Source organism: Sphaerodactylus townsendi, linkage group LG06, assembly GCF_021028975.2.
Source record: "Sphaerodactylus townsendi isolate TG3544 linkage group LG06, MPM_Stown_v2.3, whole genome shotgun sequence".
In the NCBI taxonomy this organism is placed as follows: Eukaryota; Metazoa; Chordata; class Lepidosauria; order Squamata; family Sphaerodactylidae; genus Sphaerodactylus; species Sphaerodactylus townsendi.
The window spans coordinates 58,950,124-58,964,232 of NC_059430.1; the positions used below are offsets into that span (position 1 = coordinate 58,950,124).

The window sequence follows — 14,109 nt, forward strand, 5'->3', positions numbered from 1 at the left end:
AACAAAAAATCTAATTTGATCTTAATCAACTGAAGAATAGTTTTGACTGTGCCCAAAAAGTATTCATGTGGACAGTCTGCACATACCAGTAGTAAATATTTGTGGGTAGAGGTTCTTTAAGGGATTTTTTTCTTTTCTCATATCACAGTTTGACTGCAGTTTAGCTGGGAAGAGAAAAGAAGGTTGTTAGGTTCTGGAAGTCCCAGCACAATCTTCACTGGGTCTGTTTCAAAAGGAGAGGTACAGTGAGAGGTAGTAGCAGATTTGAGTGATGCAGAGTATGTAGACCCCTCCATCCCTGTTGCTGACTGATGCTATAGTTGAGTATGTGTTTGTGCCTCCATGTGGAAGTAGCTCAGTATGTAGTTCATCCATCCATCCTTCCTTCCTTACAGGAGCAGATGCTGATAATGCAAATAAGCAGTATTTTCTCAGATGCCTCCTGTCCCTTCTACACACAGCCATTTGAAGTTTCAACTATGTAAGAGAATGGTTCAGTCCTCTTCCTGGCATCTATACCATATCCAATCCAATCCAAAAACCTTTATTAGGCAAAAGATCCAGGAAATACTGAACATTCCAGATACATTAAAAGAATCACTGTTACACACCTTGTAAGACACGAATTAAAAATGTAGCAACTGCTTCCGAGATCTCTGCGTTAGAATTATTCAAGAGCTCAAACATTTTTAATTTGCCTGAAAGAAGCATAAATCCTGATGGTAATAATACTCTCAAGTCAGTTCTAATATTATTATACTTCGAACAATAAAGCAAAATATGGGAAATTGAGTCCGTTGTATAGGGAAAATACCGACAACGATGCTCACTTTGTGGGATATTAAGGAAACGACCTTGAAGATAGACTGAAGGTAAAGAATTGCACTTTGCTCTGGTCATGATCCATCTACACTTATAATTGACAAGCTGTTCTAAATATACAGCAGAGCTAGATTTCTGGGGTATAATCCCAAAATATAATGGGGAGCAAGAGCTCCTTTGCGCTGTACTCAGGAGAAATTGGTGTTTCTGGTCATATAATCTGGTCTTTAGACGATAATAAATATTCGTGGCAGTGAGCATATGAAGAGAGTCCCATGAGAAACCCAAGGAGAATATTTTTTTCGATATGAAGCCACCATTTCAAAAGCTGAAGCTCCTTCATTTCTAGCAGGGATAAACTTTTTGGATCTGTGCCTATCCCATATGCTGTCTTTCTTGTGCAGGTGAAGGGGACATGGGTTATTTGTCATAGCAGGTCATTTGTCAATGCTGAAGGGTGCTCAACTGCTGCAGAATGGCAGCAGGTAGTCTGGATGTAAGAACCACTGATATAACTGGTAGAGTGCGGCTTAGAAGCCTTCCCATAAGGAGCTGTGCTGGGGCATACTAGAACCAATACAGGCATATTCCTCAAGCTGATTAAGGCCAGATGCAGATCTGGATCATCTAGTGAGACTTTTTTAAACATATGTTTGATGATCTGAATCATGCACTGGGCCTGACCCTTGGACTGGGTATAGCCATGGCAGGTAATGGAAATACCCCCATTTGGATGCGAATTGTTTCACTATAGAACTCACAAACAGAACATGGTCACAAATGAGCTCTCCAGGAAAACCATGGTGAGTGAACAGTGCCTTCATCTTGGCTACCACTGGGTTGGCTGATTTACCAAGCAGCAGCAAAACCTCAGGATATTTGGCATAATAATCAATAACTAGACAATAGAACTGATTGGCCATTTATATCAAAAATGTTTGTAGCTAACTTGATCCAAGGTAATTCTAGGACCTCATGGGAAACACTTAGTTCCCTTTGGTTGCTAGGCTGAAATTGATGACATGGTGCTCAGTGCTCAAACCATTGTTCTATGTGGGTATTCATATTAGGCTAGTACAAGATCTGATGAGCCCACTGTGCCTTTGATCTCAGCATACCTCAGTGGGGAGAGGAAGCAGGGTCAACATGCAAGACCATGCACCTCAAGGAATCAATTTTAAGACCAATCATAAGTAAATAATTTTCAATCTTGATTTGATTCCCAAGAGGCCAATAAGATCCAAGAGATAGTTAGACTTGCTTTTGTCAATGTGGCAATCCATGAAGATGCAGGGCAAAGAATCTCCAAGGCTGATTCCGCACGGGCTAAAAACAGCAGTGTGAAAATGGTGTGAAAACAGTATAAACCCTTTTACACCGTTTTAAACCCTTTTACACCATTTTCACACTGTTTTCACACTGCTGTTTTTGGCCCATGCGGAATCAGCCCAAGTGATTCAGCATCTGTTAAATTGTACATTTCTTTGTCCTCATAAATGGGAACAGGCAATGAGAGTGCAAGGAGAGTGGTATCCCTGGAGAGGGTGTCTGCCTTCGGTGTAGCTGTAACAGCTTCCTTTGTGTCTGTGCAGGAGCTTTTCCAATAGGCTTGGCTAGAATGGCTTCCATGGGCTTTTGTCCTGACTTGGGCACCAAACACATACTGGTGTAATTTGGTCATGGCAAAGATAATTGCTGGGAGTTCCTTGAATTTGTGTGTAGTTTCGCTCAGCTTCTGTCAGCCTCCAGTTGTCTCTTGGATCAGAGTACTGGAGCAGACATTAAGGACTTATTTAAGACTATCTAAGGCATCCTGCTGTTCAGGCCACCACTGCCACAATAGATCATTTTTCAACTGTGCTCATGGTGTAGTCAAACTTGATTCATTTGATATGTACTGAGATTCAAACTTGATTCATTTGATATGTACTGAATCTCTAAAGGCCTTTCTTGTCCTCAGGTGAGGGCATCTTGTTGATAGCTTTTACTTATCATCTGGTCTGATGCCATCTTTGGAAAATACATGACCCGTGTACTTGATATCCTCCACCAGGAGCTGTATTTCAGGGGTAGGGGTTTTCCTGTGTCAAGTAACAATTATTTAAAACAACCAGATCATCACATGCCAATTATCTAACGAGACACATACATCTGTAGGTTCTTGGAGGATCTGTGACTGATTTTTGGCATCTCCCTTTTATTTTAAAAAGTAGTTATGGGGAAGAGGTTGGTAAATAATGCCAAAGGTTTTCTATATTTACAGGTGGGATGCTGAAAAACCTTTGAAGGCAAAGAGAATTTATTGGTTGCACAAATCCCACACTTATAATGTCCTTTAACACTCTGGTTAAGAAGTTTAACCTGTTGAATATCAGAATCAGTATCAAATAGAAAATGAGATTTTAGTTCTTCTGAAACCACTCATTGAAGGTTCAATGCACCCTGAAATGACATTAATTAATAACCAGTATTTCACACTGTTTTAAACCCTTTTATACCATTTTCACACCATTTTCACTGCTGTTTTTGGTCCATGCAGAATCAGTCTTTGTTTTTTTTCTTGAGCTACAGAAACTGCATCCAAGAAAGTGCACTTTATATTTTGACTCTCCCATTTAAAAAAATGTATTTAACAAACAATGTCAGAATATCAAAAGGGTATGGATGTAATACCTGACCATCACAATAGCTATATGTTTTTAAAAAAGGAAAATCACTTTAACAAATCAGTATCAAATGTAAAGGCCAAATGTAAATGAACTATTGTCCTAAACTTGTTATAAGTATAATATTCAAGTTTATAGAACAGATGTAATTAGTATGTATTATTTCTAAATATGTTTTGTACTGATTACATTTATTGTTCTTAGATTTCCAGAATGGTGAAACTTTTGTTTGGAGCACAAGAAACACATCTCCTCCATTGAATTCTGTTACATATAGCCCACAGAATTTTCTTGGCACTAGTCCAATTATTTTCACAAAAAAAGTTACAGAAAGAAACAATAAAAACTTGGATACATTCACTCAAAGCCAGAATTTATTTGGAGTGACAGAAAAACCTTGGATTCCCACAACTGTCCTTCACTTCTCTAGGACCACAGAACAGGTAAGATACGTATTAAATGAAACAGATTGCAGTTCATTTACTGCTCCTCTAAGGACAGGATTTCTCAAGAATTGAGGACAAAGGAGGTTTGAGAGTAGGTCAGCAAACCAAGAGGACACAGAACTGGTAAGCTTGGAGTGTAGCTAACTAATACAGGAAGGCCCTTTCCGCACATGCAGAATAATGCACTTTTAATCCACTTTCAATGCACTTTGCAACTGGATTTTACTGTGTGAAATAGCAAAATCCACTTGCAAACAATTGTGAAAGTGGGTTGAAAGTGGCTGGTCTGAAGATAGTGGGTTAATTCAATTGACTGTTCGCAGTGGATTGAAAGTGCATGATTCTGCATGTGCGGAAGGGGTCGAAGTGTGCTACTTAATATGACCTATGTTCAAGGAGCAACAAGGACCAAAAAGCAAAGGAAAAGAAATTAAACTAACTTTTGCATATTAATTTAAATAGCCAATTCTTTTGAATTTCAATTCAAATGCTCTGTTAAATCAGAGGGAAAATACATGTATTGCATTGTAACATAGAAAACATTGTAACAGAGAGTCAGCATGGTATAGTGGTTAATGTGTTGAACTAGGTAGGACCTGGGAAACCCAGGTTCAAATCCCCATTTGAACCTTTGACACTTGCTGGCTGACTTTGGGTCAGCTGCAGACTCTCTATCCTGACTGTGGCTTGTGTTTGGTGGGAGACCCAAGGAGTACCAGAGCCAAAACACAGTGGCAGGAAATGGCCAAATGTCTGTTCCCTTGAAAATCCTAAGGGGTTGCCATAAGTCACCTGTGATTTGATGGCAAAAAAGAGAGACACCAGAAAATATGCCAAATCTAGCCCTTTCCACACAAATCAGTCCCTGCCTTTACAACAATGTATTCCTGCTCTCACACCCATGAAATGGGTGCCATTACATGATTTTTCCTTTTTTTTTAGTTCTGTGTTGCATCAGTGCTTCAAAGCCTCGTGATTCTCTACTCCTTGTGTACTTGATGCTTCAAAAATCCCTCCCCCCAAAAAAACAAAAATGCTGTAAAAAGATAGGCAACAGGGAATAGAGGGAGCTCAGAAAATAGCATCAAGGAGGAAGTTCAGGGAATCAGATAAGCGTGGAAAACATAGTCAATAGATTGCTTAGCAACTGAAGACATTTTCAAAATGTTTCAACCAGAGAATCATTTTAAAAGGGGATTCACGTAAAACATTTTGAGGCTGAAAATAAAACATGTGGGGATAAAAACAATGCAGAACTCCATGGAGGCAACGTTTATTTCCTGACTCAAAAAATTTAAAAGGTTTGTGCAGAATGGACCAAGATCAGCACAGAAAAACAATGTACACAAAACTGGAAGAGTGGGTTAGGGAAGACTTACTTTTCTTGTATTAATGTTCAGTGTTTCCAACAGAAGCTCTACAAGTAGAGAAGACTAAAAAATAAAAGGCTTGAAGGTTTATATTTTGGTTCAGAACATTTATGTGCTACACGGTGAGATGTGCTACGGTATGTACCTGTGCCAAACATAAAGGGACATGGCTGATCATGGTGTAAGTCATGCTGTTTACAATTTACTATCCTCCATCTTCACTGAAGAATGAAAAGTGCATTTGTATGTTTCATGTTACCTTGAGTCTATGACAATATAGAGGACTGTATTAAGTGCAAACTATTATTGTGAAGAACAGTAATACTTATTCATTTACACAATGAACATCTGAATGCTTCCGTTTGAGGCCAGCCCATTTTCAAAGGACAATGGCTGTTGTTTGATTGCTTTGCTGTTCATGTTTACATTACAGCAACCTTGGGTTGCAAGTAAATCTAAAGTCTGAACTTTCAAAAGTATGGGGAAAACTATGCCAAGACCATTTCCTCCTGATAAAAAATAAGGGAGAGTTGGTAAGCTTTTTAAAAAAAATTTAAAAGATAGGAAGGCTTGGGAAATGATCTGAAACAGACTGAAGTCTGCTATTACTGATATTTTCAGGCACTTGCCAAACCTACTGTTAGCTCTTTTCCTCAATCTCGTGTCTTAAAACCGGCCTCAGCAGTAATGGACATTGTTTGCACATTTACCATATATAGACATCACCAGCTTTATTTGTGCGTGTGCGTGTGTGTGTGTGTGTGCTGCCCTTAGTCTAGTGTGTATATATCACATAATAGACTTCTTTGCAATGTAGTTAGTTGAAATATAATTTAAGAACAGTTCAGCATTAGGGTGGGTGGGCCCCTCGTGGGCGGACCCCTCCTTCCCCTCCCTTGCATGCCACCCTTCACTCCCTTCCCTCTGCTCCCTCACTCCCCTTGCCTTGCATACCACCCCTCCCTTTCCTCTCCCTCCACTAGGGTGGGTAGGCCAAGTCCATATGCCAGGCCCCTCCCCCTCCCTCGCAACCCTAACCCTCACTCCCTCTCCTTGCATGCCACCCCTCCCCCTCCCTCTGCTAGGGTGGGTGGGCCATGTACAAATGCCAGGGTCCTCCCCTTCCCCCTCTGCCTCCCTTCCCTCCCCTCCCTTGCATGCCACCCCTCCCCCTCCCTCCCTTCCCTCTCCCTCCCCTCCCCTCCCTCTCCTTTCAGCTTTCACATTAGCAGTACATACTTTTTTCCTGCCTTTCAGAATTGTTACTCTGACCACATAACTCACTATGTACATTTACAGAACATGTGACAAGTGCTGAGATTGTAATTCAAACACACAATTCTGCACAAATAATTTTCCCATGTTCCATTGCAAGAATAACTGAACTAAGTCAAATGCAGGTTACAAGAGACTCAGTATCTCAGGGAATGCTTACCTTGGGACTCTCCTCTGCTCAGTGGGCTGGTAGAAGGCTCTCCTTTCATTTCTCTGTTTACACATGAGGAGGCAGCCCAGTGCCTGCCCCGCAGAAGTCTCAATGGCTTTTCTTTTGCTGCTTCTCTTAACTCCACCCATCAACAGGCACAGATCTCACTGATATTCTCTTCCCCTTCCTTCCCCTACACGCTCTCTCTCTCTCTCTCTCTCTCTCTCTCTCTCTCTGTCTCGCTGCTGCAAGAGAAGCTTGTTTTTTAAATAGAAGCTTGCCTGAAAGAAGCACAGCAGGGGAGGTGGGGTGTGCTGTTCCTTTGCAAAAGGCAACTCTCTGTTATTACTATATTGATGTATCGATACAGGCATTTAGAGAAGCAGGAAGAAGTCGGCAACAGGGAAGAGGTCAAGGGGGAAGCATGCAAAGAAGTGCAATGGAGTAGGGGAGGAGTCTAGGTGGGCTGACTGTGGGCAGAGGGAAGAGGTCCGAGGCAAAGCAGTGCTCATTGACAAATCAGCCCACTCTGACTGTGAAGCAAAAATTAAATTCTTTCTAGAAGTGGTCTTGCTTGCTGCCGGGAGAATAGAAAGTGAAAGTGGAGCTTGAGGAAATATATCTGTACAAGAAATCTTGCAGCGACACACATTCGCCCCAACCATGTAGCAGATGCTGTGTGTGCAATTGGCCAATGCGTTCTGTCTTAATGGATTTCAGTGATGTTACTGTGTTTTCCCGAAAATAAGACAGTGTCTTATATTAATTTTTGCTCCCAAAGATGCGCTATGTCTTATTTTCAGGGGATGACTTATTTTTCCGTTCCACAGCTGCATGCTCTGGTCGACAGGCATGCTTCCAAACAAAAACTTTGGTACATCTTACTTTCGGGGGATTCTTTATATTTAGCACTTCAGCAAAACCTCTACTACATCTTATTTTCAGGAGATGTCTTATTTTGGGGAAAACAGGGTAGTTCACATATGGGAAAGGCAGGTTCCAAGTAAATAAAAAAGGGATTGTCTCTAAAGTCAAATTTATGTTAAGAAAATGCAAGCAGACCAAGCAAATAATACCTTTTGTGTATAACAGATTTTGAGGAGCTTAAGAAATTGGGGTTATTGCCAATGTGGGGTAGTAATTAGAGTGTTGGGTTAGGATCTGGAAGCCCCTTGTTCAAATCCTTGTTGTGTCATGGAAGCTTGCTGGGTGACCTTGGACCACTCACGTAATCTCAGATTAATGTACCTCAAAGGGTTGCTGAGAGGATTAAATGGAGGAGAAAAACAATATCAGCTGCTTTGGGTCCCATGGGAGAGACAGGCAGAGCCCGTTTGGGGATAGGGTGAAATATAAATCCAAAAATTAATTAAATATATAAATAAATAAATAAATAAATAAATAAATAAATAAAAATTATTGGTTTGCACTTTAATAAATCAGTTTTAATATTATACAGTGCTGGTCAGGACCAAATTACCACAGTCTCCTCCCTTGGTTCAAAGGTCTGTAGTAGAATTCAAGGAACTATTCAAATATTTTCCATAGGTTGCTCCAGCAGTCTTCTTGATTCCATTTACAGGGTTTTTCAGAGTGGCGTGAACCACAGGGTGCAACAGCGAGTATCCTGCATGCTTCTTTAACAATTAGCAAGTGGGACTACTGAATGTGTAACCTTTGCTGTAAGAAACAGGCAGACCTTAGCCCCAGAAACTAATTCCAAACATTCGGTGTGTCAAAAAAACTCCAAACATTGCCACCATGAAGCACACTTACACCTTTGTCACTCCACTGGCTTCAATAGACTTAGAAGGGTGTAATTATATTTAGGGTGGACACTGTGTTAATTTAACAAATTGCAGCAGAAGGTGTCATAGGTTGGGGCTTGCTTTGTCCCTTAGTCCCCAAGGACTTCTGCCTCAATAAATCTATTTAAGGTACCCCCAGACTTTGCTGTAATGGTCTGGCATGGCCATTTCTCTCAAATTTGCCAGACCAGGTCTAAAGCCAGTGTACCATGGAACAGCACCATCACATTGATGATATCTGTATATAATATGGGGTGGTGGTGGCATTTTCTATTTTGCTCCATTTAAAAAAAAATGTAGATCTTTCCCTGTTACCCTCTACCCCCAAGTCTCCAGTAATCTCCCAGCCTAGAGCTGGCAACCCTAGGAAAGGTTGACAGCTGCTGAGGGCCAATGAAAGGGGAATTGGGAGAGAGAGGAAGTTGTTGACCTCTGGAGGGGGAGATCCAACTTGTGTCCCCCCAAATTTCTTACCTAAGTGGGACCAATAACAAAAGCAAGCAAAAGCAGACCACCCACAAAAACAGATAAAGCAAGGAATCCCTACGTTCAAGGGATTTCCCAAGTATGCAAACAATATTACTTTGTAAATAACTCAAAGGGGAAAACCCCAATTTGATGAGAATTGAGCATGCTTAGGAGGTATGGAACATTGAAAGCAGCTAAGAGTTCTTTCTGGGAAGCAGGAATGAAGGGAGGAGAGATTAGTCTGTTCAAATCATGGAGAGGTTGTAAAATTGACCCCCTTTCCACAATCCATCAATATTCATGATAATATAATCCACATCACTATATCTAACAGAGAAGTAGCTGGCATCCACACCAATTATGGAAACAGAAAAAACAGAAACTCATAAAGGTAAACACAAACCCAACCTACAAAATAAGTCAGGAGAAAAACCAGGCCATCCACAGACAAGACTTAAAATACTCCCTAGGTATGCAGGAAACAAGGTTCTTTAAAAATGCAACCTACAGGAAAGAGCCATCCCACAAGGAGCAGCCTCGAGAAAGCAAGACCATTCCAACCACGGCAGGCTAGCCTTTCAAGAGAGGAAATCAGCCAGCTCAAGATCAAAGCAACAGGAAAATATTATAGTTTCTAATTTGTAAGTATAAATAATTTCCCCATGGATGTGCATTTTCCATGCATTTGATGAAGTGACCTCTGAAATCAAGCAGCCTTGGTGGCCCTATGAGGAATAAAGAGAGATCTTAATAATATCAATAGTAACAACAACAATAATATGGTGTTTTTATTTGTGGTTAGTCGTTAAGGCGTCGTGTGACTTCTGGGGCTTCTGCCTCCCATCGTTTCAGGTCAGATATGGTGTGTTCAGGCACCTGGGACTGGGAGTAGGGAAGATGAGGAATGAATGCCTGAGACAAGAGGTAGCTGTGCCCTCTGGCCTGACTGCCCGCACCTTCCACTTGCGCCCTAGTCACACCCAGATTGTCGTCACACAACGAGGGTCTGGGAGGGAGTGCAGAGGCTCGGTGGGAGCAAGTGCTTTGGAGAAGCCCGGCTGAGGCGAGCGTGAAATGAGACGGTTTACATAGGACATTCCAGGGGGAGGAGAAATGCCTGGAGGAAATCATCTCCTCGTCCATCCAGGGTCAGAAATAGCCCTGGGAAAGAAGTCCCAGACGAGGGAGGGAAGGAGGAAGGAAGAGGGGCGGGGTGCGCCGGAGGAAGAGCGAGAGATGGAGAGTGAGGCGTCGCCAGGCTAGGAGCACGGGAGGGGCAGAAGGGAGTGAAAGTCCCGAGGAGGGTGGCAAAGGGGGGGGGGCGCCTTATCTGCGTCCTCGAGGAGGCACGGCAACACACACCGCAGCTTCTGCGAGGGTCGGCTCCGCCAGGATGGCTGCACGGGGAGAAGAGGCACGAGCCGCCCCTTCTCGCCGCCGCCGCCTCCTGGGGAGCAGCCCCTCCGCCCGCCCGGCCCGAAGGAAACCTCATGGGGCCTCCTGAGCGCTTGCGAGCGAGGCGCTGGCCAGCAGGGGGCCGCCGTGGGCTAAGCCCCTCGGTCTTGCCTCGCGTGGGGTGGGCTGGGGGGGCTGAGGAAGCAAGGCGCCGTCGGCGGGGCGAAAGGCACCTCCTCACTCCGGTGCACAACCTGCCTTGCAGATCCCAACGGATGGCAAGACTGAGATACGGAGCGGGAGTCTGCTGGTGGATCCTTGCCCTGGCCCTTCTCAAGGTGGGTGACGCTGCTGGCAGAGTGAGAGACGGGGCGCCGTGGGGGTGGGGTGCTTTCCAAGGCAAGAAAGGGACGCCCTCCTCGCCTCCCGACCTGCCTTCAAATTGGTTTGCCGCATCGCCTTAAGGAAGGAAGGATGCTCGCGTCTGGCTCCATAGGGTTGCTTCTCCAAAGTGCTTTGTCAGCCTCTCCAGGTGCGTGCTTCCGACGGCAGCCTTGAATATATACATTAATTCCTGTTTCGCATCCTATAAGCGCCGTGCTTCTGCAAGCTGTTAAATGAATAGAGGGATTGTTCCTCCATTCTTTCAACTGGAGCAAAAGGGGTGGCTGTGTACTTACACAGCTAAAGTGTGGCAGGTGAATTCACCCACAGGATATGTCAGGGACTTTGCCTGGGTCAAATGCAGGAAAGTCACCTCGATCAAACTCAGTTGAATTTACTCCAAGCCAGGGAGTTTAAAATTAAGATGCAAAAGTCTAAAAGGATAAGCGAGATCGTTTCACATTGATTGGGGTATGTACTGTGTGCTGTTTCTGATCCTTCCCTAGAGTGGTCTAGCAGCTCCAGTGAAATGCACCATCAACCAGACAGAGTGGAAAGTTTCCAGCCAGTCTCTCTCTCTCAGGTGGAGCAGTTTGGGGAATCCTTGTAACTTCAGTGTAACTTGCAGCTCCCACAACGCTTTATACAGAATTTGCCAGCCCATCCAGAAACCCAATGGCTCCTATGAATGTGACTTCAATGGCTTGGAAGCAGGGACTTCCTACTCTCTTTGGATTGTCTCTGTGTCTGGTGATGAAGTCAACAACATCACATTGCAAACAGGTAAGGGAATGGTGACGGGCCAGGTGAACAGATGCCTGTTCAGTGGCAGTTTTCAGCTTAGAGAATCTGTGGTCCTTTTATTTTTGTGTTACTCATCCTAATGTGTTGTAATGGTGTCAAATAAAAAGATGTGAAGATAGCAGCTAGTGATGGTTAGATATTGGCTGCAGAATTAAATTCAAACCTCTTTGCTAATAACATCAGCTTCTGTCAGGAACCTCAGTTTTTTTTGTAGCAGGAAATCAGTTAGTTTTTTTTAAGGATGTGGGTTGTAATCTCCACTAGAAACCTGGTAATTATTTTTTAATTGATTTTTAGTAGATTCAGAATTCCTAATTCCTTAACCCCACCCCTTTAGTAAGAAGATTAGGTCAAGAAACCTTGTTCTGACATTGCCATCTATCTTACAATCAGTCTTTATGTTTGGATGTTGTTTGCTCAGGAGACTTTAGTTCATAATGGTATGATTTTTTCCAAACAAGTACAATAGAATTTGGAGATGTAGGACCAACCATGTTTCCTACAGGTACACAGGTAAGATCACTCTTGAATACTCTAGTGTTCAAAGAGCAGATGTTTCCTGGACTGCAGCAAAGAAGTGCAGATGACCGTAGAGATATTTAATTAGCCTCTTATTGCTAATATAATTGCCATAGGAAAATATTGAACAAATATTCTGTTATATTTAAACTTTATTGCATGCATTCTGTACTTTTAAAAATAATTTTATATTTAAGATTTATAAAAAAATAACTATTCTGAGGAAACACTTCCTTAGCATTTGTGATATGCATATATTAAACTAGATACATAGTCATTATAAATGTAATAATGATGGAACAACAAAACCAGTATACTAGGAGAACAAATCTAATCAGGAAATTCTAATCTACTCCGAAACAAATTTCATGACGGGTGGGGGCTTAGTACCAGGGTTGCATCCTTAGGATTTCAGTCTAACAGTACAGTTCTAAGCAGAGTTACTGTTTTCTAAATCTATGAACTTTGGTTAGGATTTACTGAACTTGTACTAATTTTTAGAACTGAAAGTACCAAATTGTGGGTTTTCTATCTCCTGTTGCTAATCAAACAACAAGTCTTGGAAGCTGCAAGTGAATACTGCAGAACATTGTTATACAACCAGTGGCACTTGGCATAAATTAAAACATTTAGAATTTGGTTATGATAATTGCTATGCTTCTTGAAAACTGTATTCTATAAAATGACAAGGTAGTTGAATTAATGGAACAAACCTGGCCACTTATATGAGATGCATAAAGCCTGGAACACAAGTCAAGTTTAATCTGATGTAGTGGTTCAGAGTGGTAAACTGCAGAACTGCATTCGAAACTCTGCTCACAGTCTGAGTATGATTATGACGGAAGTCAGTTTCAAGTAGCCCATCTTTCCATCTGTCCAAGGTCAGTAAAATGAGTACCCAGCTTAATGGGGGTAAAGTGAACACAATTGGGTAAGGTGATAGCAAACCTCCCTGTGAAAAAAGTCTGCTACTAAACGTCATGATGTTACATCACTCCATGGGTCAGTAATGACCCATGGCTTGTACAAGTGATTGCATTTTAGCAAAAAGCAAATAGCATGGTTGACTAAAATAAAAATGGTAATGCCTAGTCGTGCCATCAGGAAGTTTTTCTTTGGATATTACTTTACCTGTTTCCACAAACTCCATCCTTTTTACTAAATGTGTGTTTGCTGATGTTTGCAAAACCTTTTTGCTTTAGTTAAAGACTTCTCACTAATTTAAATAATATTTTTGACATTCCAATCTCTTACCAAATAGTGATTGTATCTGTGGACAATAATGCAGTAGGCTTTTTTACAAAGTGAATCAAATGTTTAGCAAAATGGTTTCTACTGACATGTATTGTATTACTGCCATTGTATAAAATAGGAATTTTTGTATGAGAACTCAAAATGTATCTACAAAGCATATATAGACTGCAGCTCTGTGTAAAAGCAAAAATGGTTAGACGGTATTCAGTTAGTCATTTAGAAATCTGAAGATGAAAGATTCATTTAAAATTAATATAGCTGCTATCAGGGTATTGCTAGTTTGGGGGTGGAAACTGAAATAATAAATTTATAACATTAGTTATTATAGTACTACTAATTAAGTGACAATGCAGGTAAATTATGTGCCTTTTTTGAAATGTTACATAAAGTTTCTCAGTATTTCACCAAGACTAACCTCTTATTGAAACTTCAGATTCTGTAGCTAGTGTTTAGTAAAAGTACTGTAAAATATTACAGTACTTTTTTTATTTCTATTATTTCTATTATTTCTATTTCTTTTATTTCTATATTTTATTTCTATGAGATATCAGCTTTGGACAGTTGCCAGTCAAGAACTTCACAACAATGTAAATGGTTTTTTAAGTGTTTGTTTCCAGCCAGGGCTTTTCAGGCCAGGCACTTCCCAAGCTCATTGTTCCTTTGTTCTAGCGGATGTACCGAGGACTGAGTGTTTTGTGTTCTGGGCTAGATAGATTAGATAAAGTCTAAATTTCTAAACTTCGCCCT

General features: G+C 41.6%; 1 protein-coding gene across 4 annotated transcripts in view; it reads left to right on the top strand.

Annotated features, from left to right (window-relative positions):
• Nucleotides 1-14,109, top strand: part of PTPRB (protein tyrosine phosphatase receptor type B) — a 96,954-nt gene that overhangs the window by 8,335 nt on the left and 74,510 nt on the right. For 3 of the 4 annotated variants that reach the window (XM_048500679.1, XM_048500680.1, XM_048500681.1), the window contains exons 3-4: nucleotides 3,693-3,931; nucleotides 11,292-11,568. In XM_048500679.1, the coding sequence (XP_048356636.1) occupies nucleotides 3,693-3,931; nucleotides 11,292-11,568 (516 nt within the window). Of the gene's footprint in view, nucleotides 1-3,692; nucleotides 3,932-10,363; nucleotides 10,740-11,291; nucleotides 11,569-14,109 lie in introns of those variants that run through there. The other variant, XM_048500682.1, reaches the window with a different exon arrangement.